The sequence below is a fragment of the Dendropsophus ebraccatus genome, chromosome 2 (assembly GCF_027789765.1).
Source record: "Dendropsophus ebraccatus isolate aDenEbr1 chromosome 2, aDenEbr1.pat, whole genome shotgun sequence".
In the NCBI taxonomy this organism is placed as follows: Eukaryota; Metazoa; Chordata; class Amphibia; order Anura; family Hylidae; genus Dendropsophus; species Dendropsophus ebraccatus.
In genome coordinates this window covers 67,385,238-67,412,054 of record NC_091455.1, presented here as the reverse complement: position 1 = coordinate 67,412,054, position 26,817 = coordinate 67,385,238, and the positions used below count along the sequence as shown (strand labels likewise).

Genomic DNA, 26,817 nt, shown 5'->3' with positions numbered 1-26,817 from the left:
AATTCCTAGAAAAACTCTGGACTGGGGGTGGCAAGGTCAGGAGAGTGCCTTCTTTTGTGTGTCTTTCTTTTCACCCTTTTGTTACATGCATATGCAGCTTGAGTAATTTAGTATAGTTCTTTTGTGACACATCTGAAGCCATGATGCATTGATAATAGGGTGGGATTGGTGGGTATTGGTGTATTTTGACCTTTCCAGCTGTTCCACTGTTACTTTTGATCTAATGGCAGCCGTCTCTTTTTACAGCTACATACTATACTTGCAGGAAAAGCACGCTTCCTTTTAAATGAATTCAGACCTAGACTCTGACCATCAATAGATGTTTCATTGTTATACAGCTTTTATCTTTTTATCTTTTGGCTGTCGCCTGCCTTTAGTTATCTGCAACTACAGTTCCATGAAAGAGACTTGGCTTCCTTTTCTGTTTTGTCTGTTGTTTCATAATTGCATCATAGCTTTTTTTTTTCTACAATTCTTTATAAAAATAAAAGTTTGAATGTTTAATGAAGGGAACCGAAAAATGATTTTTAAAATCAGATTTTATGAAAGAAAAACCCCTTTAAATAACATAGGGTGTGTGCCAGGGAACTGTCAGATGGGCGTGAATATCATGATTATCCCCTTAATGCTCTACCCAATATGTAGATTTAAGCCATAGCCAGGAATGGATATAAGAAGTGGAGAAATCTCCCTCTTTCTTTTATCACCTGTTCTCTGTTTATTGTCCGTTCATGGCTTTGGCTTTAAAAATCTGTCAGATAAATCTCTGTGTAAACACACCATAAGATGCACAAGTCATGGTGCAGTATGACGCTCGCTGGTGTTATACCAGATGAGTAAAAGCAACAGCCAGAATTTACAGCTTGTGGTGTCCCAACACGGGTGTTTCTAGTTTGGGCACCTATTGTAAAAGCCTTGTACCCTAGAGTAAAGTAGTATTGAAGTTGTACTCTAACGTTTTACCACAAGATGACACTATATGTTATTTTGTATATTGCTCAGCTTTAGTCAGTCAAGGGTTACTGTTGTATTTTGTGATTCTGTGCACCAATGTGAGATGCTCTTTTCTCCCTACCTATCTCTCTATTCTTTTCTCTTCAGTACACTCTCTTCTCCACCGCTCACAGAGGCTGTTACACACCCCTGTAGGAAGTAGTCACATGGGGAGAGGAAGTGTAGGACCATCTTAGTTAGTTCTTCTCTGATTCTTAGTGGAGCAGGACACACAGAACAGGCATCCCTGCTGACAGTGCAGGTAACACCCATCACAGCCAGGCAGGTCACAGACCATTGGGAATCAATATAGCCAGCCACACACTAAAAGCAGGTATACCATCACACCTGTGTGCTGAGTTAGCACTGGCGTCACGATAGAACTATAACTGGATGAGCTATATTTCAGCCACCGACTTTCACCCAAAATAACAGATTTTTGGTCTCATCACATCGCAAAAAAAAAAAAAAAAAGCAATAAAGTTATCAAAATGTCACATCTTCACAATTGTGCTACAGACAAAAACTAATGATCAAGGGGAAAACTGTTAACCCTCATACATCGGTTGTAATATAAAAAAACTGCAGGGGTCAGAATGGAGCAATTTTAAAGAAGACCTGTCACCCCCGATGCCGGGGTTAGAGCCCCCTATACTCACGTGATCCCGCCGGGTCCCGCTTCTGGAGATGGTCGGGTCACGGAGATATCGGCGCCCGAAGCCCTACACGCGCGCTCCTCAGATGAGTCCAACACTCATAGAGAATGACAGGAGAGTCCAGCGCTCCGTCATTCTCTATGAGCGTTGGACTCATCTGAGGAGCGCGCGCGCCGGGCTTTAGGCGCCAATATCTCTGTGACCTGACCATCTCCAGAAGCGGGACCAGGTGAGTATAGGGGGCTCTAACGGGGGTCGGGAGCCTGTCACCCCGGCACGGGGGGTGACAGGTTCCCTTTAAGAAAATGTATTTATTACAAAAAAGTTTTAATTTTTTAAAAGTGAAATAAAATCAGTTCTATGAATTCGGCATCGTTGTACTTTTACTGACCCAGAGAATACATAGAGTGCCTTGATATGTGGGTTTGTCTGATGGTGCAGTTAAAGGGGTTGTCTGGCGAGCAGATCTTACCTGTTTTACTCCCTGGTGCTCTATTTCCTCCCCCTGTATGTTTCAGCAGAAGAGAGGCGGCGAGTGCATCTTAACAGCATTGCGTGCCAGCAAAACCCCATTTGCATACGATGCCCAGTAGCTGCTTGATGTTACCGATGTTGTGGTGACATTCGACAGCTATTAGACATGGTATGCAGGCGTGGTTTTATCTGCATGTATTGCTCACAAAATATATCCACCTCCTCCTGGCTCGGAAGGTATACTTGGAGCCCCAGAGAGCAGAAAATGTTAAGACCACTTCTGCTCCCCAGACAACCCCTTTAACTGAATTGTTAGAAATTATACACCCACACATCTTTACTTAAAGGGAACTTACCATTTGGAAAATAAGAACCAAATAGGTGACAAGGACCCTGTTGTGTCTGCTATAAAACTGTTACAACACTTCATCTTGGGCTCATAAAAAGACCATGTTTTGTGCCTCTTATAAGATTATTAGCTTATGCAACAATGTTAAAACCACATGTGCCCAGAAGTACATAGCATAGTGAAACTTTAAATGATACTCTGTTTCTTATATCATATATCTATACTAAATATGACTTTGGCTGGATCAGAAGTTATCCATTACTCAGTTTGTCTGCTTGTCAACAGATCCAGCTGTGTTCAGCCTGACAGCAGAGTTAGGAGCTGTGCTTGGCTGACTGCATCCACCTCTCTGCAGAATCCATCTTCATAAATCTAGTCAGCAGTATAGTATTGATCTGCAGTACTGGTGACTTGTGCAATTGGATCTGACTGCCACACATGTTGTACATAGCTGAGACATTCTGTGGGCAATAGCATCTTGTGAAGCTCCATGACATTTACATTTAAGAGACTGATCAAGACGAGTGAATTCATGAGCCGTGATAGGGCAGGACATAAACAGATTTCTTCTTGTCCTACTGATGTTTTTAAAATGAAGTATATTTTAGAAACCTTCTCTTGCACATCCAGATCACCTTGCTTCCTTCAGTGCATTATGGAGACACCGCTAACAGCATACATTTCCAACTTATTAGGTTTTAAAGAGATTTTCCGACAGTTATCACTTACCACCCATTAAGGCCTAGTTTACATATATTCGGCGATCCGGCGGCGTTTCCCTCCGATGCAGTATAGAAGCACCAGAGGGAAACTGGACTGATTCTATTGTTTTCAATGGGACAGTTCGGATGATGCGTTCTCACATTAATGCCGCCAAAATGACTGCTTGCAGCGTTCTGACGTGCAGTCAGTTCCCTTATCCACCGCATCCATTAAACCCTTAAGGTCAAAGCCAATTTTCGTTTTTGCGCTTTTGCTTATTCCATTTTAAGTTTAAAAGTCAACAGCGCTTGCATTTTTTCACCTAGAGACGTATATGAGCGCTTATTTTTTGCGAAACCAATTGTACTTTGTAATGACAGGCATTATTTTTCCATAACATATGCTGCGAAACCGAAAAAAAATCATTTGCGCTGTCAAATTGAAAAAAAAAACGAATTTGTTTTGATTTCGGGGAGTTTTGCATTTACGCCGTTCGTCCCATGGTAAAACTGACTTGTTATGCATGTTCCTCAAGTCGTTACGATTACTATGATATATAACATGTATAACTTATATTGTATCGGATGGCCTGTAAAAAATTCAAACCGTTGTTAACAAATATACGTTCCTTAAAATCGCTCCATTCCCAGGCTTATAGCGCTTTTATCCTTTGGTCTATGGGGCTGTGTGAGGTGTCAGTTTTTGCGCCATGATGCATTCTTTCTATCGGTACCTTGATTGCGCATATACGACTTTTTGATCGGTTTTTATTACATTTTTTCTGGATTTGATGCGACCAAAAATGCGCAATTTTGCACTTTGGAATTTTTTTGCGCTGACGCCGTTTACCGTGCGAGATCAGGAATGTGATTAATTAATAGTTCGGGCGATTACGCGCGCGGCGATACTAAATATGTTTATTTATTTATTTATTAATTTATATTTATAAAATGGGAAAAGGGGGGTGATTTGGACTTTTATTAGGGGAGGGGATTTTTTATTAATAAAAACACTTTTTTACTTTTTTTTTTACTGTAACTAGAAGCCCCCCTGGGGGACTTGTATATAGACAGCACTGATCTCTCATAGAGATCAATGCTGTGTATATACACAGCAAAGATCCATGAGATCGGACATAGATTACTATGGCCTGCTGCAGGCCATAGCAATCTATTGCCGAGCCGGGATCAGCGTCATTCCGACGCTGAGACCCGGGCCGGCCAGAAGAACGGATCTCCCCCCCACGATCGCATCGCGGGGGGGAGATCCGACCCACTAGACACCAGGGATAGTGTGCATAAAGCACTTCAATGCAGCTTTGACAGCTGCATTGAAGTGCTTAATTAGCCGGCGCGGCAACGGGACCCGCGCCGGCTAACAGAGGCACTGCCCGGCTGCACATGTCAGCCGGGATCAGCGCCGTTCAGAGCGGGGTCCCGGCGGGACCCCGCTCTGAACACCCCCCGCGGCGCCATGACGTATCAGATACGTAATGGGTCGCTAAGGGGTTTAAGTCTATGGAGCGCCGGAGGCAGGTCGTGTACAGATGCATGCAATATGCATCCTCTGGCTTTTGCCTCCTGCGTTCCAAGAAGAGCTGTCCCTGCCCCCCCCCCCCCCAAATAACCCTTGTGACCCTGGCTCTTCAGCAGAGTGGCCCCTCACAGGATGAGCAGCCCCCCAGCTCCTCTATACAGGTGCAGGGGTAGGGAACCTTGGCTCTCCAGTTGTTGCAAAACTAAAACTCTCATCATGTCTGGGATATCCAAGCATCATAAGAGTTGTAGTTTTGCAACAGCTGGAGAGCCAAGGTTCCCTACTCCTGTTATAGGAAATTTCCCCATGTCCTGCTGCCCAGGGTAGAGGGCTCCCGTGTGCTGCTGCCCCTGTATAACTACCCCCTATATCGATGGCCCCCGATATGCTGTAGAGGAAAAAAAAGTCATGACAAATAATGAAATAAACGTATGGCAACTGATATTGCTTATGTCAACTGATGGTTTTTACTTTGGAAAACAATGAAAACCTGATGACAACTGATGCCTTTTTAGTCAGGTTCCTACAAAAAAAACTGAAACTGATGCTACTTATATATGTACACTAGGCCTAACACAGTGTGAGATACTTTTAAGGGTACAAACCCACTTGACGTATTTGCTGCGTGAATCAGTCTTAAAAATAAGCAGGCAAAACGCAGTTTGGCTTTATACAATTGTTCTGTGTTAAAATACGCAATTGCGTATTTTTGAAGTGTAAAGCTTGTTGTTAGCAAAGCATCAGTTGTTAACAACCTGTGCGAAAAACGCATGTAGCTTCACGCTTCAAAAATACGCAATTGCGTATTTTAACGCAGAACAATTGTATAAAGCCAACCTGCGTTTTGCCTGCTTATTTTTAAGACTGATTCACGCAGCAAATACGTCAAGTGGGTTTGTACCCTGAGGGTATATTCACATGGGCGGGCTTGCAGCGAGATCGGGCGGGCTTGCAGCGAGATCGGGCGGGCTCGCAGCGAGATCGGGCGGGCTCGCAGCGAGATCGGGCGGGCTCGCAGCGGGCCCGGCAGGTCCTGGCAGTTCCCATACACTACATACTTGCTGCGGTCTAAACGACCGCAGCGAGTATGTAATTATACCGCCCTTAACCCCTTCTGCTCCCGCCCGGCTCCCCCGCTGTAAGCATACTTTACCTGTCCTCGCTGCACGGGTCCGGCGTCCTGCTCTCCTGTCCGGCCAATTAGTGTGTTGCCCAGCCGCAGCCACTGATTGGCCGGGCGGAAGAGCAGGACGCCGGACCCGTGCAGCGAGGACAGGTAAAGTATGCTTACAGCGGGGGAGCCGGGCGGGAGCAGAAGGGGTTAAGGGCGGTATAATTACATACTCGCTGCGGTCGTTTAGACCGCAGCAAGTATGTAGTGTGTGGGAACTGCCAGGACCTGCCGGGCTCGCAGCGAGAATCTCGCTGCGCGCCCGCCCGTGTGAATATACCCTTAGAGTGATTGTGGTGTGATCGCAAACTTTTTGCAGAAACAGCGCCACACTTGGTTGTGTGTGGTATTACACTTCAGCTCCATACACTTCAGTGTAAGTAAGCTGCAAAACCACATACAAACTGAGGACAAGTGTGGCAGTATTTCTGGAAGAAAGCACCATGGTTTTATAAGCCTGGACAACCTATTTAATTATCACTTCTATTACTATGAATACTAGTATTATATGGCACAATAGTCAAGCTTTATTAGTCTTAGCTTTTTCCCATAGTCTTGTATGTCACAGGATGCAGTGCTTGGCCACAGCTCTGTACAACTCCATTGTGGCCCTCCTTGGAAAGAGGGCTGTGGTTTCCCCTTTGTAGAACATCATCTATACAAAATATACAATGGGTTTGTTACAGTATGTGTGATTCTTAATTTTATTGTATTACTATGCGATGAACAGTTTTGTATGAATGATATTATATATGGAAGCAATTATTTTTCAGTGTTATGCTTTTCAATGTATGTTTTAGTTTTCTCGAAATTACATGTACTCACGTAGTGTAATTTTTATTACAGTCTGACCTGAAGTGTGTGCAAGATGCCAAGGGAGGGTCATTTTACAGAGACCATTGTCCTGTCCTGGGTGAGTTTTGTGGCCATTTGCTGCTATTCTGTCCTGCTGATATATTGCTGTAGTCCTGAGAAAAGGACTGGTTAGTGTTACAGGCTCCATTACAGACTGTTACTATAGATAGAAGCCGTTCCCATGCACATCCCAATAAGGATAGTCATTGCTTTACTTCTGACCTTATATTTCAATATGACATAATGATCCTTATAATTGTGGTAAGGTTATCGTCAAATGCCTGCTTTTTACACTGCACACAACAAGTATCAGCAGCTCTATTTTTGCCTTTAAAAAAGTTAACTTCAAAAATTGTATAAATATCTGTAAATATCATTGTGTTCAGGTGAGCAAAACGGTAATCGTAACCCTGGAGGCTTGCTTATTGGAGACCTGGTGAATATTGATTTGGAACTGGAAATTGTCCAGTCACTGCAGCATGGCCATGGTGGATGGACCGATGGCATGTTTGAGACCCTAACCACCACCGGCACTGTCTGCGGCATTGATGAAGATCATGATATTGTTGTGCAGTATCCTAGTGGAAACAGGTGAGTAAATCCACACAATCGCATCCTCGCTTTTGTACCAGAAACTAACATCCAATGTAAAGTAGGATTGAAATGCAGAATTGCTGGAACACTAAAGTTAGCCATACACCCTCAATAAAGGCTGGCCAAGTTGTCAGCTATCTCTCCTGTCCTCCTTATATGCAAACATTTGCTGCTGCAGTGGTCCACTGGTGATTTTCCATCACACCTGACCTTTATCTCCACCAATATTATCAACTGGGGACCTGTCAGGAGAGCCCCAACCGCATATGTGGACCTTAAAGCTGGGTAGAGACAATTGATCCTCATTATTGGAGTATGGTGACTCATGACCTTTGCCTGTCTGAGAACTAAGAGGAGTAAAGGGAATGAATTCTTAAATGGTTTGGATTTGAACCAGATACTGTGATGCTGCCCTGTCTGTGTCTGGCAGCCTCATATGCTCCTGTTTCTACCAGGAGAAACTTGCGCAGTCCATTTGACAGAGCTTGCAAGTTTCTGAAGGAATTAGGAAACGTTTGGTGGTGGTATTCATTTATAGATTCTAATCAGCCATAACAATAAAACTATGTTAATATAGTGTAGTAGTGAGTGTATGGTGAGTACAGGGGAGAGTTAACTGTTGGCTGAACAATGTGTATGTCCAGCTTCGGTGATAGATGTTGTTTGTAGGACCATCCATTTAAGGAATTGCTGTTTATGCATATACTTCTGTTGTCTGTGGTGTTACTTAGGACTACAGGTATGATCTTTTACTTTTAGTACTTAAACGGGAACATTTATCAAATGCTCCCCTGGCGTACGATACAGGAGAGGTGCCTTTTCTGTGGTGGAACCCCCTCTCGCCCCATGGGCGGAAAGGAGGGTGTGAGGAGGCAGGGTCGCCTTCTACACCTGATATATCATGGTTTACACCTGCAAACCACATTATCTACCTCATTATCTGAACTCTGTTATCAGCAGTCCCAGGTAGCACCGCAGATAACAACATACAATGATAAGTCTTTGAGTACAGATAAAGATGTAGGTATTATCTGTGGTCTTATTACTGCTGCTTCCTCCTCCTCCTTCTGTTAGTGCCATGTGCAGAGAAGAGGAGGTGGTGCAGCTAAACCACAATTGTGAATGACTGGGAGAGATATTTAATTGAATTAATTCCATAAATCACCCAACCCAAGGTACATGGTACATATCAAAGTAACATCCAAATGAATTCCAAGAGCCACGGTTTCCTAGCAGAACATTTGCCAGATCCTCACGCTGCCTCCCCGGCTTTCCTTCTCCCAGTATCGCCTTTCGGTTCAATCTTCTTCCTTGGTCGCCAGATCTTTACACTTGCCCCTTTTTTCCCATATCCAACACATCTACTACAAGAACCAACTGCTTTGCATGTTGTCTATTATATACAGGTCCCAGGCAGGTGTCATTGTTATCATCAGTTAGGGTCCTATTAGACAAAGTGATTTTTTTGTTTTCTCCGATTAATGATAAAAAAAAAATCAAAAATGAGCACTTTTGTGAACGACCTTAAATAATTCACCATAATACACGGATCCATAGTCTTAAGTTATGATTGTAATTACAAGCATTGTACTCTCTATAGTATAGGAGCAAATGAACGATGTGCAAATACACTGAACAATTAGCAGGTGATAAACAATGATTTTATGGTCAGCTTAAAAAGATGCGGTTAATGACATACAAACACATTTTCGTACTCGTTTCAGTACACACTGAAAGATTTTTCGCTTTAATTTGATACCAACGATATAACAATTGTTTGCATGATAATCCTTCCATGTAATAGAACCCATAGCCGCTTCATGTGTCAGAGATTTTAATGTTTTGGCTGGTGTGCGTGTGTGTGTGTGTGTGTATATGTAAATTTCTTCTTTACCGCATGTACATATATGAAGTTCTGAGAACTAACAGAAGTGATGGCAACGACTCTTTATAGTTTACATTAACCACTGAAGAATGTTACCATTGGCTTCTCCCCAGTGTAAGACTGGAGAGAATAGGAAATTGCCTTCATTTACTAGTAGTTACATAAAAATAAGTCTCCCCTTTTGCATTAAGCCACACTGTTGTCCTAGTCAGACTGAGACATTAATTGATTTCTCCAGGATCAGCAGACAGTCTATAGAGAAAGTTCAAACATCCCCTACAATATATCTCAGTTAGGGTCATTATTTAACCCATCCTATGCTGTTTCATACAATTACTTGCACCATAGGTTTCCCCTCTTCCTGAAATGTTCAGCTAATATGATCTTCATTGGGAGGGGTGACAGCTGTAGCTATGAAACACAAGGATCTTCATAAATGTAAGAAAAAGTCTTTGTCAGCAACTGATATACAATCATCTTGTTAACCCCTAGACGACCCAGGGCGTATAGTTACGCCATGGAAGTCTGTCCCCAGACAACCTAGGGCGTAACTGTACGCCCTGGGTGTTTCTCCCGCTATGAAGCGTGCTCCGGAGCGGAGCGCGCTTCATAGCAGGTGGGGGCCGGCTGCAATCAGCAGCCGGGACCTCACCGGTAATGACACGCTGCAGCGATCGCGCTGCCGCGTGTCATTAACTCCTTAAACGCCGCGATCGCGGCGCGACCGCGGCGTTTAAGTGAAAGTGACAGGGGGAGTCCCCTGTCACTTACCGATCGGGACCCCCGCAGTGTGACTGCGGGGGTCCCGATCGGTAAAACGGACTGCCGGAGGTCTCTCACCTGCCTCCGTGCGGTCCGATCGGCGATCTGCTACTCTAAGCCTGCACAGTCAGGCTCAATGAGCAGATCGCCGATAACACTGATCAATGCTATGCCTATGGCATAGCATTCATCAGTGTACAAATCAAACTAGTGAAAGTCCCCCAAAGAGACTTCAAATGTGTAAAAAAAAAAACAGTTAAAAACACTAACACACTACCCCAAAACCCCTCCCCCAATAAAAGTTGAAATCACCCCCCTTTCCCATTATATAAATAAAACATATAAAAATTAATAAATAAATAAACATATAATATACCGTAGCGTGCGTAATTGTCCGATCTATTAAAATATAACAAGCGTCATTGCGAACGGTAAACGGCGTACACGAAAAGAGGGAAAAAAGTGCGCGGATTACCGATTTTATGTTACATTATATATATAAAAAAATTAATAAAAAGTGATCAAAACGTCCTCAAAACGTCCTATCTTAACAAATATGGTATTAATAAAAACTAGAGATCATGGCGGAAAAAATGACACCCCATACAGCCCCGTAGGTGAAAAACTAAAACCGTTATAAGCGTCACAATAGGCCCATTTTATTTATAATTAATTGCCAAAAAAAAGGATTTCATTTAAAAAATATATATAACATTAGAGAATCTGTGTAACCTGCATATGGTTGTGTTCGGACTGACCTATAGAGTAATGGTATCATGTCGCTTTTACCATATAGTGCATTACGTAGACACAGGAACCCCCCAAACGTTACCATATTGCATTCTTTTTTGCGATTTCACCAATTTATATCTTCATAAATAATATATTTGGGATTCTCTCATACATGTTATGGTAAAATGAATGACGCCATTACAAAGTACAACTATTCCTGTAACAAATAAGCCATTACATGGCTTGTAGATAAAAAACTGAGAGTGCTAGAGCTCTTAGAAGGGGAGGAGGGAAAAACGGAAACACTAAGATCAAAATTTGCGCGGTCCACTGGGTCATTTTGGGCCTGGTCCTCAAAGGGTTAATATTGTTCTGTAGTTTCCAAAATAATAGCTAGCAGAGTTGTTGCACATTTATAACCTATATGTTTGTGGTGCCTTCTCTAGATGGACATTTAATCCAGCTGTTCTTACCAAAGCCAATGTTGTCCGAAGTGGAGACGCTGCACAAGGTGCTGAAGGTGGAGCCTCACAGTTTCAAGTGGGGGATCTTGTACAGATATGTTACGACCTAGAGAGAATAAAGTTACTTCAAAGAGGTCATGGAGAATGGGCGGAGGCCATGCTCCCAGTAAGTCATCTTGATAGCTAGTTTTAAATCCATTTTTATTTTACATGGTTCATACTAGAGATATTTTGTTTCCAGTATACATTTGAGCTGAGCAGCGGGAACGCTTCTGGCATATACACCAAACATAACCATAAGGCCTTATAGCCATGACATATGTCAAAATGGTGTCCCATATGGGGAAGATTAAAAAAAAAAATTAATTAAACAAACTTTTTGCTAATATTTGTAAAAGAATAAGCAGAAACTGCTCTGTTCTGACCCCCTATAACTTTTTTAAAATTTACTTTTCTTTCTATGGGGCTCTATAAGGGCAATTTTTTGGTGCTTAAAGTGTACCTGTTACAAAATACTTTTGACATATCACAATGACATAGTAGAGAGAAGTCCAACAGCATCCAATTACCTTCAAAGTTATAAAACTTTTATTACATCATGTAAATACAGCAACATTTTGACCCATTGTGCTCTCTACTGTGATGTCTTCTGGTCAATATTGGGATAGTTAACCTTCTGTTGACTTCCCCACCAGTATTTCTGCCACATATTGGACCTTGTTCCTCTGCTGTTGGACTTTTTGATAGGTCATAGAGACATGTCAAAAGTTTTTAGTGGTTCAGGTCTGAGTGTTCAGACCCATACCGAGATCAAGAGAACGAGATGGGCTGCCCCCCTCTCTGTTAGAAAAAAGAGTCAGGTTTATAATGGAGCTCTATGAAGCCCGACTCCATAGAGAGCGTGAAAAGGATGTGCTGCAAAGATGGTTCTCTTCCCGATTGTTCTTCCGATTGGTGCAGGTCTGAACACTTTAAGCGACACTCTACCCACAATCTGACCCCCCCAAATCACTTGTACCTCCAAGGTCTGTCCCGGGGTCTGTTCGGCATGTGATGCAGTTATTGTCCTAAAAACAGCTTTTAAACTTGCAGCTCTGTATCAAACTGGCGTGGCCTAGAGTGTCTGTGCATTAGGCTTGCACCGCCTCTCTGTCCCTCCTCCCCACCCTCCTCACCCTCCTCATCATTAGCAATGCTCCAGGCAGGTTTTCTTCTATTCATCACCTGTGTAAACACTGCACCTGGGCTGGATCGTTAAAGGGGTATTCCCCCCCCCCCCCCCCCCCCAAATTATTTTTGCACTAATATGTTTCCCACCCCTAGCTTTCTATATTTCTAATATCAATGTATTATAAATTCTGCACAGTTTTGCTGTTATGTAGGTACATTCACCCCCACCGGATGCATAGAATTATCAAATCCCAGTCCAACTCGTCACCACTCCCTGCTCCTGGCCCTCACCCTCCGAGACGGCATCACGTGTCCTCCTTCTCTTCAATGGGCCGGGTTAGTGCTTCTAACCCAGCTAAACTGTAGTGAAGGAGGACACTGACGGCGGTGGCTGCTGTTTGAGAGGGAAGCAGTGATCAGTGCAGCTGTCACTGTCTCCCACTCTAACAGCAGCCCCCAGCCCCAGAGCAACCCAAACCCACTCCCTCCCCCCCCCCTTCCCCCCCCGGCTCATTTGCGGCACTGCTCACCTGCACCCCTGTCATCCGCTGCAGCGCTTACCGGCACCCTTGACCATCCAACACCAACCCCCCCCCCCTCCCCCTCCCCCCGGTTTGGTTGTGCTCAGATCCCTGCTACCCGAGGCTCAATGGCCAAACCATCACCATCTCAGCTCTGCTACACCATCATCATCACCATCTCAGCTCTGCTACTTCACCATCATCAGGCATAAGCATTGCATGATGGGAAATGCAGTTTCCTATCTTGGATAAAGACTATCTTTCAGAAAAACTTGTAACTCAGGAACGGCAGCAGCTAGAAAGATGGGAGACGGCTCAAAATACTGAGGGGGGCTTGGTGAGTAAGACCAGCTAGGTTTGGGAGCATTACATTTTTTTTGCTCTTGGAGGGGGGGGGGAGGGAATACCCCTTAAAGGCACCTGCGCAGTGTTCAGACAAGTGAGGAATAGGAGAAGTTCTGCCCAATTCCTAATGATAAAGAGGACGGGGAGGAAGGGTGGAGAGGCAGTGCAACCCTATGGCATAGACACTCTAGGCCACGCTAATTTGACACGGGGCTGCAAGATTAAAAGTTGTTTGTCAGGACAATAACTGCATCACCTGCCGAACGGACCCCAGGACAGATCTTGGATTAAAAGCAGCTATCCGAAGGTACAAGTGGTTTTGGGGGTCAGATTGTGGCTACAGAGTCGCTTTAAGGTCACATTAAGTCAGACTATCACTATGCGCCCCATTGGTCACTTTTTGAAAATTTTGTTAATCATATCTAGAGAAACGGCTTCTTGGACTTTGCCTTTCTTTCTAGTGCAGGGGTGGGGAACCTTTTCCATGTTGAGGGCCAGTCGGGCATTAATAAAATCATTCGAGGGCCGCATACCGTGCGCGGCAATTAGTAGTGTGGGTTTGCAGCACCCAGGGCAAGGCAAAGTATTGTTCCCCTAGTGCCCCTGCTATTGTAGTTAACCCCCAGTGATGCCCCTGCTATTGTAGTTAATCCCCAGTGATGCCCCTGCTCTTGTAGTTAACTCCCAGTGATGCCCCTGCTCTTGTAGTTAACTCCCAGTGATGCCCCTGCTATTGTAGTCAACCCCCAGTGATGGCCCTGCTATTGTAGTTAACCCCCAGTGATGCCCCTTGTAGTCTAGTTAACCCCCAAGTCATGTCCCTGGTAGCCTAGTTAACCCCCATCAGTCATGTCCCTGGTGGACTAGTTAACCCCCATCAGTCATGTCCCTGGTGGCCTAGTTAGCCCCCATCAGGCATGTCCCTGGTGGCCTAGTTAGCCCCCATCAGGCATGTCCCTGGTAGCCTAGTTAGCCCCCCATCAGGCATGTCCCTGGGAGCCTAGTTAACCCCCATCAGTCATGTCCCTGGTAGCCTAGTTAACCCCCTTCAGGCATGTCCCTGGTAGCCTAGTTAACCCCCATCAGGCATGTCCCTGGTAGCCTAGTTAACCGCTATCAGGCATGTCCCTGGTAGCCTAGTTAACCCCCATCAGGCATGTCCCTGGTAGCCTAGTTAACCCCCATCAGGCATGTCCCTGGTAGCCTAGTTAACCCCCATCAGGCATGTCCCTGGTAGCCTAGTTAACCCCCATCAGGCATGTCCCTGTTAGCCTAGTTAACCCCCATCAGGCATGTCCCTGGTAGCCTAGTTAACCCCCATCAGGCATGTCCCTGTTAGCCTAGTTAACCCCCATCAGGCATGTCCCTGGTACCCTAGTTAACCCCCATCAGGCATGTCCCTGGTGGCCTAGTTAACCCCCATCAGTCATGTCCCTGGTGGACTAGTTAACCCCCATCAGGCATGTCCCTGGTGGCCTAGTTAACCCCCATCAGTCTTGTCCCTGGTAGCCTAGTTAACCCCCGGCATGTCCCTGGTAGCCTAATTAACCCCCATCAGGCATGTCCCTGGTAGCCTAATTAACCCCCATCAGGCATGTCCCTGGTAGCCTAGTTAACCCCCATCAGGCATGTCCCTGGTGGACTAGTTAACCCCCATCAGTCATGTCCCTGGTAGCCTATTTAACCCCAAATAAAAAGAAATAAACATCCCACTCACCTTACCTCCGCTCCCACGCTGTCCAGGTCCTCTTCTGTCCCAGGTCCTTTGTGCCGGTCTTCTCCTGCAGGCGGCGCGCAATGAAATGACGTCATAGCGCGGCCTGCAGGAGACTGAAGACACGCGCTGCTCTGCTGGGGAAGGAGCCGGCACAGACAGCATCCTCCTGTGTCCGCCAGCTGTCACAGACACAGGAGGAGGCTGTGTGCGCCGACTCCTTCCTCCTCCAGAGCGGCGCGCATCACAGTGGAGCTACGGACCGCATCGGGAGGTCTCAGGGGCCGGATGCGGGCCGGAGGTTCCCCACCCCTGTTCTAGTGTATATTGAAATATTAGCATTTTGTGCTCTTGTATATGCTGTCAGGTTGGGGGGTTTACTGGGATACTTACTCTATAGCTTTATATGTCAATGTTCTATTATTCTTCGCTACTTAATTATTAATTAAGGTCAGACACTTGACAAAGGGATCGGTGCGATCTCAAAACGCGTTGTTTTTTTAAATAAATTTTTAATACTTTATTTTGCCTTGCTTTTTTTTACCTGGACCTGCGCCCATTGGACCCAGTTGTGGAGTGGAGGATTTTGATGCTGTTAATTCTTAATTTGTTACCTTTTATGTTTTTGTATTTTCCAGACTTTAGGTAAAGTCGGAAGAGTTCAGCAGATTTATTCAGACAGTGACTTGAAAGTGGAAGTTTGTGGAACATCATGGACATATAACCCAACTGCTGTTTCCAAGGTGGCGTCTGTAGGGTCTGCAATAAGCAGTGCAACCGGAGGTAAACGCTGTATTTTATTTCTATGGATGTTAATGTATTCTAGCCATATTCTTTAGGGTCCTATTAGATTAAGTAATTTTTAACGATTAATGATAAGCAATTGCAAACTAGATCATTTATCATTAACCTGAAGTCGTTCACTATATTAAACAGAACTATAGTCCTTGTTTAAGATTGTTTACTCCACCTGATCCCAGCAAATAAGGAACAACGTGGAATTACACTGAACGATTAGTGAACAAATGTTGAATTACAGCGAATGATTAACAATGATTTTGGTGTTGGCACCTAACGAATGATGAACGATTTCTCATTGGTCGTTTGATCGTTGCCTGCATTTACACAAAGCGATTATATAACTATAATTCACACGATAATCGTCCTTATATGTCTGTTGGCCAATTGCTGATTTCTCCTGAATATGTTCTCGAGTTTACTAGAAATGTGTTGTATTTTTTTAACAATGAAGGCCTAAGACACTTCTCAACCGTTTGTTTCCATAGAGAGACTGTCACAACTCCTAAAGAAATTGTTTGAAACACAAGAATCCGGAGATCTTAATGAGGAGCTGGTGAAAGCAGCTGCAAATGGTGACGTAGCTAAAGTAGAAGACTTGTTGAAGAGGCCAGATGTTGATGTAAGAAAATTCATTTTCAGTGTCTTTTTAAAGGACAACTCCGGACAAAACTATTTTTTTAATATGTTATTACTTACGAAAAGTTAGACAAATTTCTAATGTACATTAATTATGGGAAATGCACATATAGGGCTATTTCCCTTAATTTAGTAGATCAGGGAGACTTCAGATTCTCTAAAAAGAGATGTCACGAACCAGGGGTGTAATTACAATGGATCGCCTGCCTGGTGTCCCCGGCCGGCATGCGTGATCGGAGAGCGGCGCCGGCGGGGAGTCAGCGATCACATAGAGTAAAGTTTAGCCGGAGGAGGAGGGGGGAGCGGAGGGGGGAGCGGAGGGGGATGATAGCTGCACAGTGATGAGCGGCTCCCTCTGCGCCCATCAGCAGCGGCGATAGAACCCAGCTACTACTCTCTCTGATGAGAGTAGTAGTTGAGCGTAGTCCAGAGCGGAGGTTCGGCGGGCGTTCGGTGGCAGCGGCGGCGTGCTTACTGTTATGTACTGATTGATTACATTGCTCCCCAAAGTATTTCATAAATGTATTCAATCAAAAACACTGTATACTGTATTACATGTACATACACATCCATTGTAATTTCAATGGAGTGTCCAGCAGGGGCGCACTATATATAGAAGTCAATGGTACTCATTGACTTCTATATATAGTGCGCCCCTGCAGGCGATCCATTGTAATTACACCCCCGATTCGTGACGTCATCTCTTTTTAGAGAATCTGAAGTCTCCCTGATCTACTAAATTAAGGGAAATAGCCATATATGTGCATTTCCCATAATTAATGTACATTAGAAATTTGTCTAACTTTCCATAAGTAATAACATATTAAAAAATAGTTTTGGCCGGACTTCTCCTTTAACTAGAAGATTTTTTTAATAGCTGTTTGAGCCCTGAGTCAGGATGTGAGCTGTGTTCTTGCAGATTCCACCCATATTAAGCAATAGAGATATTTATACTTTTTTATATGTAGGTAATGTGTAGTAATTGGTTATCCAGTCACAGTTTATTTGCTCCAGGAAAGAGCCTACTTTCCTCAATCACCTGTGCATAAAATACATAAATACATATTTGGGGTTAGGAAAATAAATACAGGCCTTGCATTCACACTTTAGTACATAGTACTATCCAATAAAAAAAAATTCATTTTTATTGAGCTTTGTACCTGGACTTAGACTGTTACTATGTTTTGTATTGTGTGCTATCTACATAATTATATTTTCATCTTTTAGGTGAATGGGCAGTGTGCTGGACACACGGCCATGCAGGCAGCCAGTCAGAATGGACATGTGGATATTTTGAAGTTACTTCTGAAACACAATGTCGATGTGGAAGCTGAGGTAAATCAGTTTTTAATATAGGTAGAAATAATTTATACTGTTTTACTTAGTATGATGGCGAATAATTCAGTTGTAACACAAGTTTTTTTTTTTTTTATTCTTGAAATTATAATTTAAAATGTTATAAAAAAAAACTTTCTGTGTCATAAAGAAAGGTCCAAAGTTTTCTGAGATCAGATGAGCTCTTTTCTCCCTGTTTCTCTCTTCTTGCTGGAGGAGACTTTCTGTAGAATCAACCTCCTGCAGCAAACATAGATAGTAAGAGAAACCCTTAGCTAAGCACTTCTTCCTGCTCATTTTAGCATCACCATGTTATCCAGGAAGTGAAGCCTTGATGCAGTAGTAAGTGCAGTAAGTGTATATTGGGGATTTGTATAACTTTTTGGAGGCAATACAATACTTTATTAAAACTTTTCACCGGATTTCTCCTTTAAGTAATAAACCAGCTATGCAGCTCCTGTTAAAGGGGTGTCCTCACCTGGCCGATTCAGATCGGCACCACTGTGTCCTGCTCTCACTTCTTGATTTGGTTGTGGTGGTGGGCTTGGAGGGGAGTGTGGATTGTGCTGATTTAAAATCAGCTCTGCATCTCTGTGTCTCCCACTTAGATTACACATGCCTACAGGGAAAATCCACAAGTCCTGGAGATGTGTGTGTGATTTCAGAGGGGGACATAGAAAATGGAAAATGTATACTTTTCCACAGCTCCCTATGTCTTGACCACTAAGGATGTCAGCACCACTCTGTGAGCGGTAGTTGGTCTTATACTAAAGGGGTAAGAAAGGTAGTTTTGCTAAAAAATGTTAGGCTAGGTTCACACTATGTTTTTGCAATCGTTTTTTTTCATTTGTGTTTTTGCAAAAAAACGTCTGGAAAAAAAACAGATACATATGTGCATCTGTTTTGATCTGTTTTTCCATTGAACTCCATTATAAAGAAAAATCAGATCAAAACGGATGTTTTTTTTTTAACAAACACAAAAATTAGGTTGACTAAGTTTTTGTGTACGTTAAAAAAAGCGGATCGTTTTTTTAAATAATGGAATTCAATGGAAAAACGGATGCACACACATGCATCCTTTTTTCCATCCATTTTTTTTTCTCTAAAAAACGGATGAAAAAAACTGATTGCGAAAACATAGTGTGAACCTTAGGCTGGGTTCATGTTGCGTTTTTGCAATCCAGTTTTTTCATCTATTTTATGCAAAATGGATCAAGGTATCCTTTTTTCTTCTCCTGCATACACAAAAATGTGGTCGACCACATTGCTGCGTTTTTAATACGTTTTTTGATCTTTTTCTATAATGGACGTCAATGGAAAAATGGATCAAACCGGATGCACACAAATGCATCATTTTTTCATTCATTTTTTGCATAAAACGGATAAAAAGAAAAGCTATTGCAAAAACGCAGCGCGAACCCAGCCTTACAAATTTTGTAGATGAGAATACCCCTTTAAACTCAGGCTTGCACAATGCTTGGTTGCCAAACAGCTAGTCCTCCTTTTGCTTTTATTATTTCTGTAGTATATTTTTCTTTAATGTTAACCCTGGTGTTTTAAAAAATCATATCAATATTCTAGGATAAAGATGGCGATCGGGCAGTCCATCATGCCGCATTTGGTGATGAGGGTGCTGTGATTGAGGTGTTACATAGAGGTGGTGCAGATTTAAATGCTCGAAACAAGCGCAGACAGACCCCACTCCATATTGCTGTGAACAAAGGACACTTACAGGTTGTGAAAACACTTCTGGATTTTGGCTGCCATCCAAGCCTACAGGTAAATTATTATTTTTTTATTGGTACAGTTGACCAAATAATTTTATAAACATTAAATCATATTAAAGTCACTTTGTTACGCAATCCATTACATTTATGTATGAGTAGAGGAGAGGATAAAAATGGAGCCTATCAGAGGTGTAAGTTCAGGTGTAACAGACTGTTTTCAGTCTGTGTCCCAGTGGGATAAAGCTTCAATAGTTAAAGGGGTACTCTGGGGTTATTTTCGTGTATGGCTGGGGAGGGGTGGATATAGAGGCCGCCGGTCACTTACCTTCCAGGTCCCAGTGTCGGGTCCCGGATCGTGCCGCCCCATTCTTCTGTCCCGCTGCCGCTTCCTGGCGTGATGTCTCAAGGCAGCTCAGCCATTCAACGGCCAAGGCAGGAGCCCACTATAACCGCTGAATGGCTGAGCTGCCTTGAGATGTCACATCTCAAGCCGCAGCTCAGACCAGGAAGCGGCAGCGGGACAGGAGAACTGAGCTCCCCCCCCCCCCCCCCCCCCCCGGACGGCCTGAATGCCCAGCTCCCGGTATGTCCGACCGCACAGCTCCCAGCATAAAACACCCCTCCCTCCTCCCCAGCAGCTTCACAGGACAAAACTCCCTCCCCGACAGCCTCACAGCCCAGCTCCCAGCACATCATAAGCACTGCTCCCAGTGCCACACGGCTCCCAGCTCCCCTTCCCCCCTGCAGCCTCAGAGCACGGCTTCCAGCACAACCCCTCCACACATACCTCCCCCCCAGGCAGCCTCACATCATTGCTCCTGGCACCTCACGGCTGCCAGCTCAGTCCCCCTCCCCCAAGGCAGCCTCAGAGCAGGGCTGTGATCCCTGAAAGCATCAATGTCAGTGTAAACCATGAATAGAACACCTACAGCAGTTTACACTGACATGAATACTGCAGCTCTAAAGTATTCATCATGTATTCAGTGCCAGTGTAAACTCCTGTAGGAGTTCTATTCAATATATTTGGTTGTCAGTGTAAACTCCAACCATATATATTGAATAGAACTCCTACAGCAGTTTACATTGGCACTGAATACATGATGAATACATCAGAGCTGCAGTATTCGTGTCAGTGTAAACTGCTGTAGGTGTTGTACTTCACTGTAAACCATATATATTGAATAGAACACCTACAGCAGTTTACACTGGCCCTGAAGTAAAATGGATGCATCAAAGCTGCAGTATTCGTGTCAGTGTAAACTGCTGTAGGTGTTTTATTCAATGGATATGGTTGGAGAGTTTACACTGACACCAAGAATGCAGCTCTGATGCGTCCATACTACTTCAGGGTCAGTGTAAACTGCTGTAGGTGTTCTATTCAGTATATATGGTTTACAACTGAAGTACTATGAAGGCATCGGCACACACACACACACACACACACACACAGACACACACTCACACACACAGACACACACTCTATAAATCTATATATATATATATATATATATATATATATATATATATATATATTATAGAGAGAGAGCGAGAGACTAAAATAAATTGATCAATATATATGTACGTACATGGATCTCTCTCTTTCTCTCTCTCTCTATGTGTGTTTGTGTGTGTGTGTAAGAGAGAGATAGATAAAAATATATTTATATGTCTATATACACTTTTGTGTATACGTGTAGTTTTCACTGCACTCCAGTATGCAGACTGTGATTAGGAATAAGGACACAAGGGGAGTGGTAACTTTCAGGGGGTTGGTGGGACAAAGAGGAAGGCTGGACAAGGAGGTGAAGGGAGTGTACAGTGGGCATGACAGACTAAAACAAGGCAGAGAGATGCTGGGAAATGTAGTAACTGAGCTATAGCTCAGACAGGAAGTGAGGGGAGAAAACCTGATGATGAGAATGGGTGATGTGGGGGTCGTAGAATGGCAATTCTGGGCTCAAACCTTTCCGATTTTAAAGATATTTAAGATCCCCAGCTTATTTGGTAATTGATTTTTTTGGCCAGAATCTGGACTCTCCTTTAAGTGGATTTTCTGGGCTTTCAGCCTTAATGGCTTATCCACAGCATAAATGATCAACAGAGTCTCGACACCCGGCACTGCCGCCGATCAGTTGTTTGCCACATACACGGTGAAAGACTTACCACCATTCAGGGTTACTGCCGGGTTATTGCAGTGCAGCTCCCATACATAGTGAATGGTGCAGAGGCCTCTGTCTGTTCACTGGGTAGTGCAAGGTGTCATGGCTTTTGCTGAACAGCCAGATGGCCGAGGTGATAATTAGACATTAGTGGCATCTTGTGAATAGGCCAACAAGGTTAAAAACCTGAGCATTTTGCAGTTTTAAATTTCATTTTCATGTATAGTTTCCATGTCACTGTTACATACCTAGGATACCAAAAATGTGCAATTGTATCTGAGATGTTAGTTTAGCTCATTTGACAAAATTGTATTGTTTGGTTTAAAGGACTCAGAAGGCGATACACCCCTGCATGACGCCATCAGCAAAAAGAGGGATGACATTTTGGCCGTTTTGTTAGAAGCTGCAGCGGATGTCACCATTACAAACAACAATGGATTTAATGCCCTTCATCATGCTGCGTTGAGAGGAAATCCCAGGTAATGTCCCATACATTATTGTTTTCATAGCATTCAATTGTGCTGCAGGTTTCAAGGTCTGAGCAAAAAATGGAACCACTGCTATTGACGCATATAGGATTGCTTAAAGGGGTTGTCCACTTTATAGGAAAAACTGCTCAGTGTACAGTATTAGTACCTGTACTCACTGTAAATACTGACAGCAGCTCCCTGTGTACCTCATAGAGCTACAATCAGACTCTCCTCCTCCAGGCTGTGCTGCCCTTCTCTGTGGTGTTTCTGTCCATAAGATTGCTTACATGGAGGAGCATGTGACCAGGCCCCGCCCCCCAGTGTCCACCACTGAGCCTGTATATGTCTATGGAGGACACAGTGGACAGGGCATGGTCACATGCTCCTCCATGTCGGCCATTTTATGGACCAAAACACCACAGAGCAGGGCAGTACAGCCTGGAGGAGGGGAGTCTGATATTAGCTCTATGAGGTACACAGGGAGCTGCTGTCAGTATATACATTGAGTACACTTACTAATACTTTGTACTGACCTATTTTACTATTAAGTGGCCAACCCCTTTAAAGAAACTTCATAACTTAGGCCTGTGTTCCCAAATGCTGGTTAACATAACAGTGTGAAACCTCTCCCCCATGAGTTCAATGTTGCAGATAATTCCAGCAACATCACACTGCTATTGTTTAATACTTGGGCGCATGGTTTCAGACTCATGTATATTCACCAGCATGTGGGAACACAGCCTTAGGGTTCAGCCTGTGTTTACAGCAGCAGCAAAGTGGATAGAATCTCCAAAATTTTAACCACATGTTGCAAAACAAAATCTGTGTGTGATTCGGCAAGTATCACAAATTTATATCTGGAATATGCCAGTTGTTGTGTGAGTTTGATGTACATTGTTTTTTTTTTTTCTTTACTTTAACATATTATGACATTGGCTCTGAGATCGGCAGCGGCATAGCCACACCAAAATCCATGCAGTTTTGGTGCATAATTTCCCTTTCTGTTTTAGCAGTCGGTGCAGGTCTCAGTACCTGCAGCCACCAATATAAATTTCTCTGACATCTGAAACATTTGTGGTTTGTATAGTTACTCCTATCCATCTTGACCTCTTTCTACAAGATGTGATAAATCTTGGCTTTTCACATTATGTGGACGGCCAGATTGCTTGACTGGGGAAGAGATGGCAAACTGGGGAAACAACATGCCAGGAGAGACTGTGCCTAGGTGCCCTAGGAAATATTGTGCAGGGAACGCTTGGGTTCTCACATTGCTGTAGATGTTCCACATATTCCACTTACCTAAACATTGCTGCCGTAGTAATTCTGCCCACATAAGAGCACCCTTAGTAAAGGGGCCTAAAAACGTTTATTTCTGTATTTTCAATATTATACTTGTCAGCAAGAAACTGGCAAGGTATAATAGGCTTCTGTACATGGCAGATATGGGGGCCATTTGTCTGTGTTGTCTTCCAGCAGGCATAGGGCAATGCCTGGACCCTCAGCATCCTGCATATTATTCCACAAGCCATGCTTTGTAATTGCATATGATTCTGTGTGTATTTATGATGTTTTTACGGCTACGTAGGCAACAATGTACTAGAATCTCAGTGGAGGTTGGAACTAGTAGACCGGGGACTGCTTGCCATATCTGGGTAGTATTGGTGACAAGAGGCAATGTGGGCAGGGAGGCACTTGGCAGCATTGTCATTGGCACTGGGCCCTCTGGCAGCTGTTGCCTATTATGTTTTAATATGTTTAATGATACAGTTGCTTTAAAGACGGCTAACAACAACTCTGGTTATATTATTATAAAGGTAAAAGACAGTTCTTATTATTAAAATAGTGGATAATAATTTAGCATATACCTTTGCTTGGTTTTTGTTGATGGCTTCTATGCTGAACTGTGCATCTGTATGGTAATGGACATGAGGTAGGGGACAGACAGGACTGCAGGGTCAGACTGTACAGGTGTTGATAGTTACCTGTGACATGCATAGAAAACCTGACATTGTTGGCAATTTTTAAATGTTCTGGAAAGAAAAGAAGTAGTTTGCTGATCAGGGCATAGACATTGAGCAGTGTAGCTTCTAGAGCTGTTCATCCTGGTGCATATGTTTCTCTAACACCCAGTAACAGTGCATGCGTATTTTTGTAGCTGGAACCAGATAAAAAATCTTCCATGTCTTGTATTGTCATTTTTAGATTTATTCAGCTAGTTGGATATTTTTTCTTTCTGTACATTACATATTTTGATACATGACTTCAATGTTGTCTTTAACTAGGCCATTGCACAATGTATTTTTAACGCTTTGTATGGTTATGTTTATAAGTTCATCCTGGTGTTGTATAGAAGGCATTATTAATGGAATATAGATCATGAAGGTCCAACTGGTGAAGGTTCAGCCAGTATTACACCAAGAGGGCCTAGCTTTATTTCTGGCCCAGTTTTGCAATTCTGTAATATCATTGGCTGGACATGGTTCTGTTTTGGAAAAATAAATAGGTTGGATCTAAAGACGGGCAACAAAAATGGTGGCGGTGTGAGGCATTAAACATATCAGGAAAGACTTAAAGGGGTCTGATACGGAGATCGCCAGGGGGTTTAGGGCTGGTATCCCTGCGATCTCCTACTTTTCCCATATCCTATGCGGAAAAGTTAATTTTTCCTGGAATACCCCTTTAAGGATATGAATCTTTATAGTCTGAAGGAAAGAAGAGAAAGGGGGGCATGATCGAAACCTTTAAGTATGTTAAAGGACTAAATAAGGTTCAAGAGGACACGCTGAGAGGTTAGTTGGGGAAAGATCAGAAGCAACATGAGAAATATTACTTATCTGAAAGAGTAGTAGATGCTTGGAACAAAGTTCGAGCAGATGTGGTTGGTAAATCTACCCCCCAAGATGGCCAGATTCCCAGCAACATGGTCTTTTATTTTTTTATTAATACGATATTTTACCCCTCCAGAACTTTTGCTGCTGTTACAGTAGTTTTGAGGGCACATTCACATGTACTTAATCTGCTGCAGATTTGATGCTGTGTATTTCAGATAATTAAATTAAATTGATGTTGTAAAATCTTCACAGGATTAGGTAGATGTGAATGTTCCTGTGAGTAGTCCGTATATACACAGCGACATGGCTGTACACACAGGATCCTCCCTTCCTCGGATGCAGAGGGGCTGTGCCATGCACGTGCTTCTAGTGCTGTGACAATGGATAATCCATTCTTGCAGTTATGCTGCCTATGTCTATAGTGAATAGGCTTCTTGTACTGAGACATAGTAAGTGACTTTCTGAAGATCTGCAGCAGTAAAAGTCCTGGAGACGACTGGTGAAGAAAGAAGATTGTAAGGCAAGTGCTTATATTGCTATATTGATTTTTACATGAATAGAAGAATATAAACTAAGCTAAAGTTGCTTTCAGCTTTGAAATTGGATTAACCCTTTAACAACGGAGTTTGAAAGTTGGGAATTATAAAGGCTGGAGGAAGCGATTCTAATTGAACATAGGCATATAGGCAATACTATACAGGGTACATGTCTCATGCTGTAGCCTCATAAACATCCATAATGACTGATCACTCCTATGGGATTACTCTCCGTTGTCATTAACCTTTTACAGCTGTACAGAGTTCTATCTACAGATACGCTGCAAGGCAGGGAATTACTTCATTGTGTCCATTTGATGCTGCTGAAATGGGGTAAATGTTAAATTAGGGTCTGCGGAGGATTGAAGCGACATTGGTACCGGCAGAAAGTTTTTGGAAATGTAGTCCTAGCTGTCATTTCAGCAATTGCACTTTTAATGTAATGTTAGAAAGGATTTTGCTGCACTCATGGTTTTAGTATTTAATGCCTTGAATCGGGCCTTGGGGATTTTTTTTTTTTATTAATGATGTATGAAGCAGTCAAAGTGGCAATGATGCAGCTACTATGTTTATACAGCAGCACAGGAATGCTTCCCAACACACAGACTTTGACAGCTGGATGTGAAGCTTGTACAAATATCCCTGAACAATATATAAATATACAATAAGCAATAAGTTTATTTTGTGTATAAGAATAGCACCTGAAGATGACCTTCACTGGTGGAAGCCCATAGATGTGTTATAATGTGGTGCTGCAGTCTGGGTACATGAGCGTACTTTGTGTGCACCCACTCTCATTACCACCTCATTTACTTACAAGCTGGCTATAAATTCCTCACAAGTCTGGCTATGAGCGCAAAAATAGAGCAGGGTCACCTGTCATGGCCAGTGGTCTCTGTGTCTGTGTCTTTAAAATTTACATGACTTGCAGTGAGAAATGCACTGCTAAAAAAATGCATATACTAAAAAAAACTATTTTTGAGAGGGAAAAGAGCCACAAAAACTGCATCATGAAACTCAAAACTGCTGTTATATTTTAAGAGAATATTACAAGAAGATATAACACAAGTGGTATGTGAAGGAAGTCTTAAAGCATTCATAGTTTTTATTGGACGCCTGAGGTTCTCCAGAGCAGACCTGGTATCGGCTCACAGAGGGGATCCTAGGCCCGGGGAACCCCTGTGCTAACCAATGAGATGTGGAGAACGGGATCACATAATGCTTTTTAATTGAACTAGAGCAAAGTTTTCCTGCCCCACGACTGCTGCACTAGTAATATTTGTGCGTGTATGAATGATTTATGTGGTGCCACCATCCGCATCTCTCTCCTGCTGTCTGTAAGTAAGCATCTAATAACGGATGTCAGTACTTAGTGCAGTTACCGTTCTGCGTATATATG

General features: G+C 43.2%; 1 protein-coding gene across 3 annotated transcripts in view; it reads left to right on the top strand.

Annotated features, from left to right (window-relative positions):
• The window catches only part of MIB1 (MIB E3 ubiquitin protein ligase 1), a 72,303-nt gene that overhangs the window by 13,643 nt on the left and 31,843 nt on the right, over positions 1 to 26,817 (top strand). For all 3 annotated transcript variants that reach the window (XM_069957710.1, XM_069957711.1, XM_069957712.1), the window contains exons 5-12: positions 6,728 to 6,794; positions 7,123 to 7,327; positions 11,156 to 11,339; positions 15,562 to 15,706; positions 16,210 to 16,343; positions 17,588 to 17,695; positions 19,277 to 19,474; positions 21,909 to 22,060. In XM_069957710.1, coding sequence (XP_069813811.1) covers positions 6,728 to 6,794; positions 7,123 to 7,327; positions 11,156 to 11,339; positions 15,562 to 15,706; positions 16,210 to 16,343; positions 17,588 to 17,695; positions 19,277 to 19,474; positions 21,909 to 22,060 — 1,193 coding nt within the window. The remainder of the gene's footprint in view (positions 1 to 6,727; positions 6,795 to 7,122; positions 7,328 to 11,155; positions 11,340 to 15,561; positions 15,707 to 16,209; positions 16,344 to 17,587; positions 17,696 to 19,276; positions 19,475 to 21,908; positions 22,061 to 26,817) is intronic.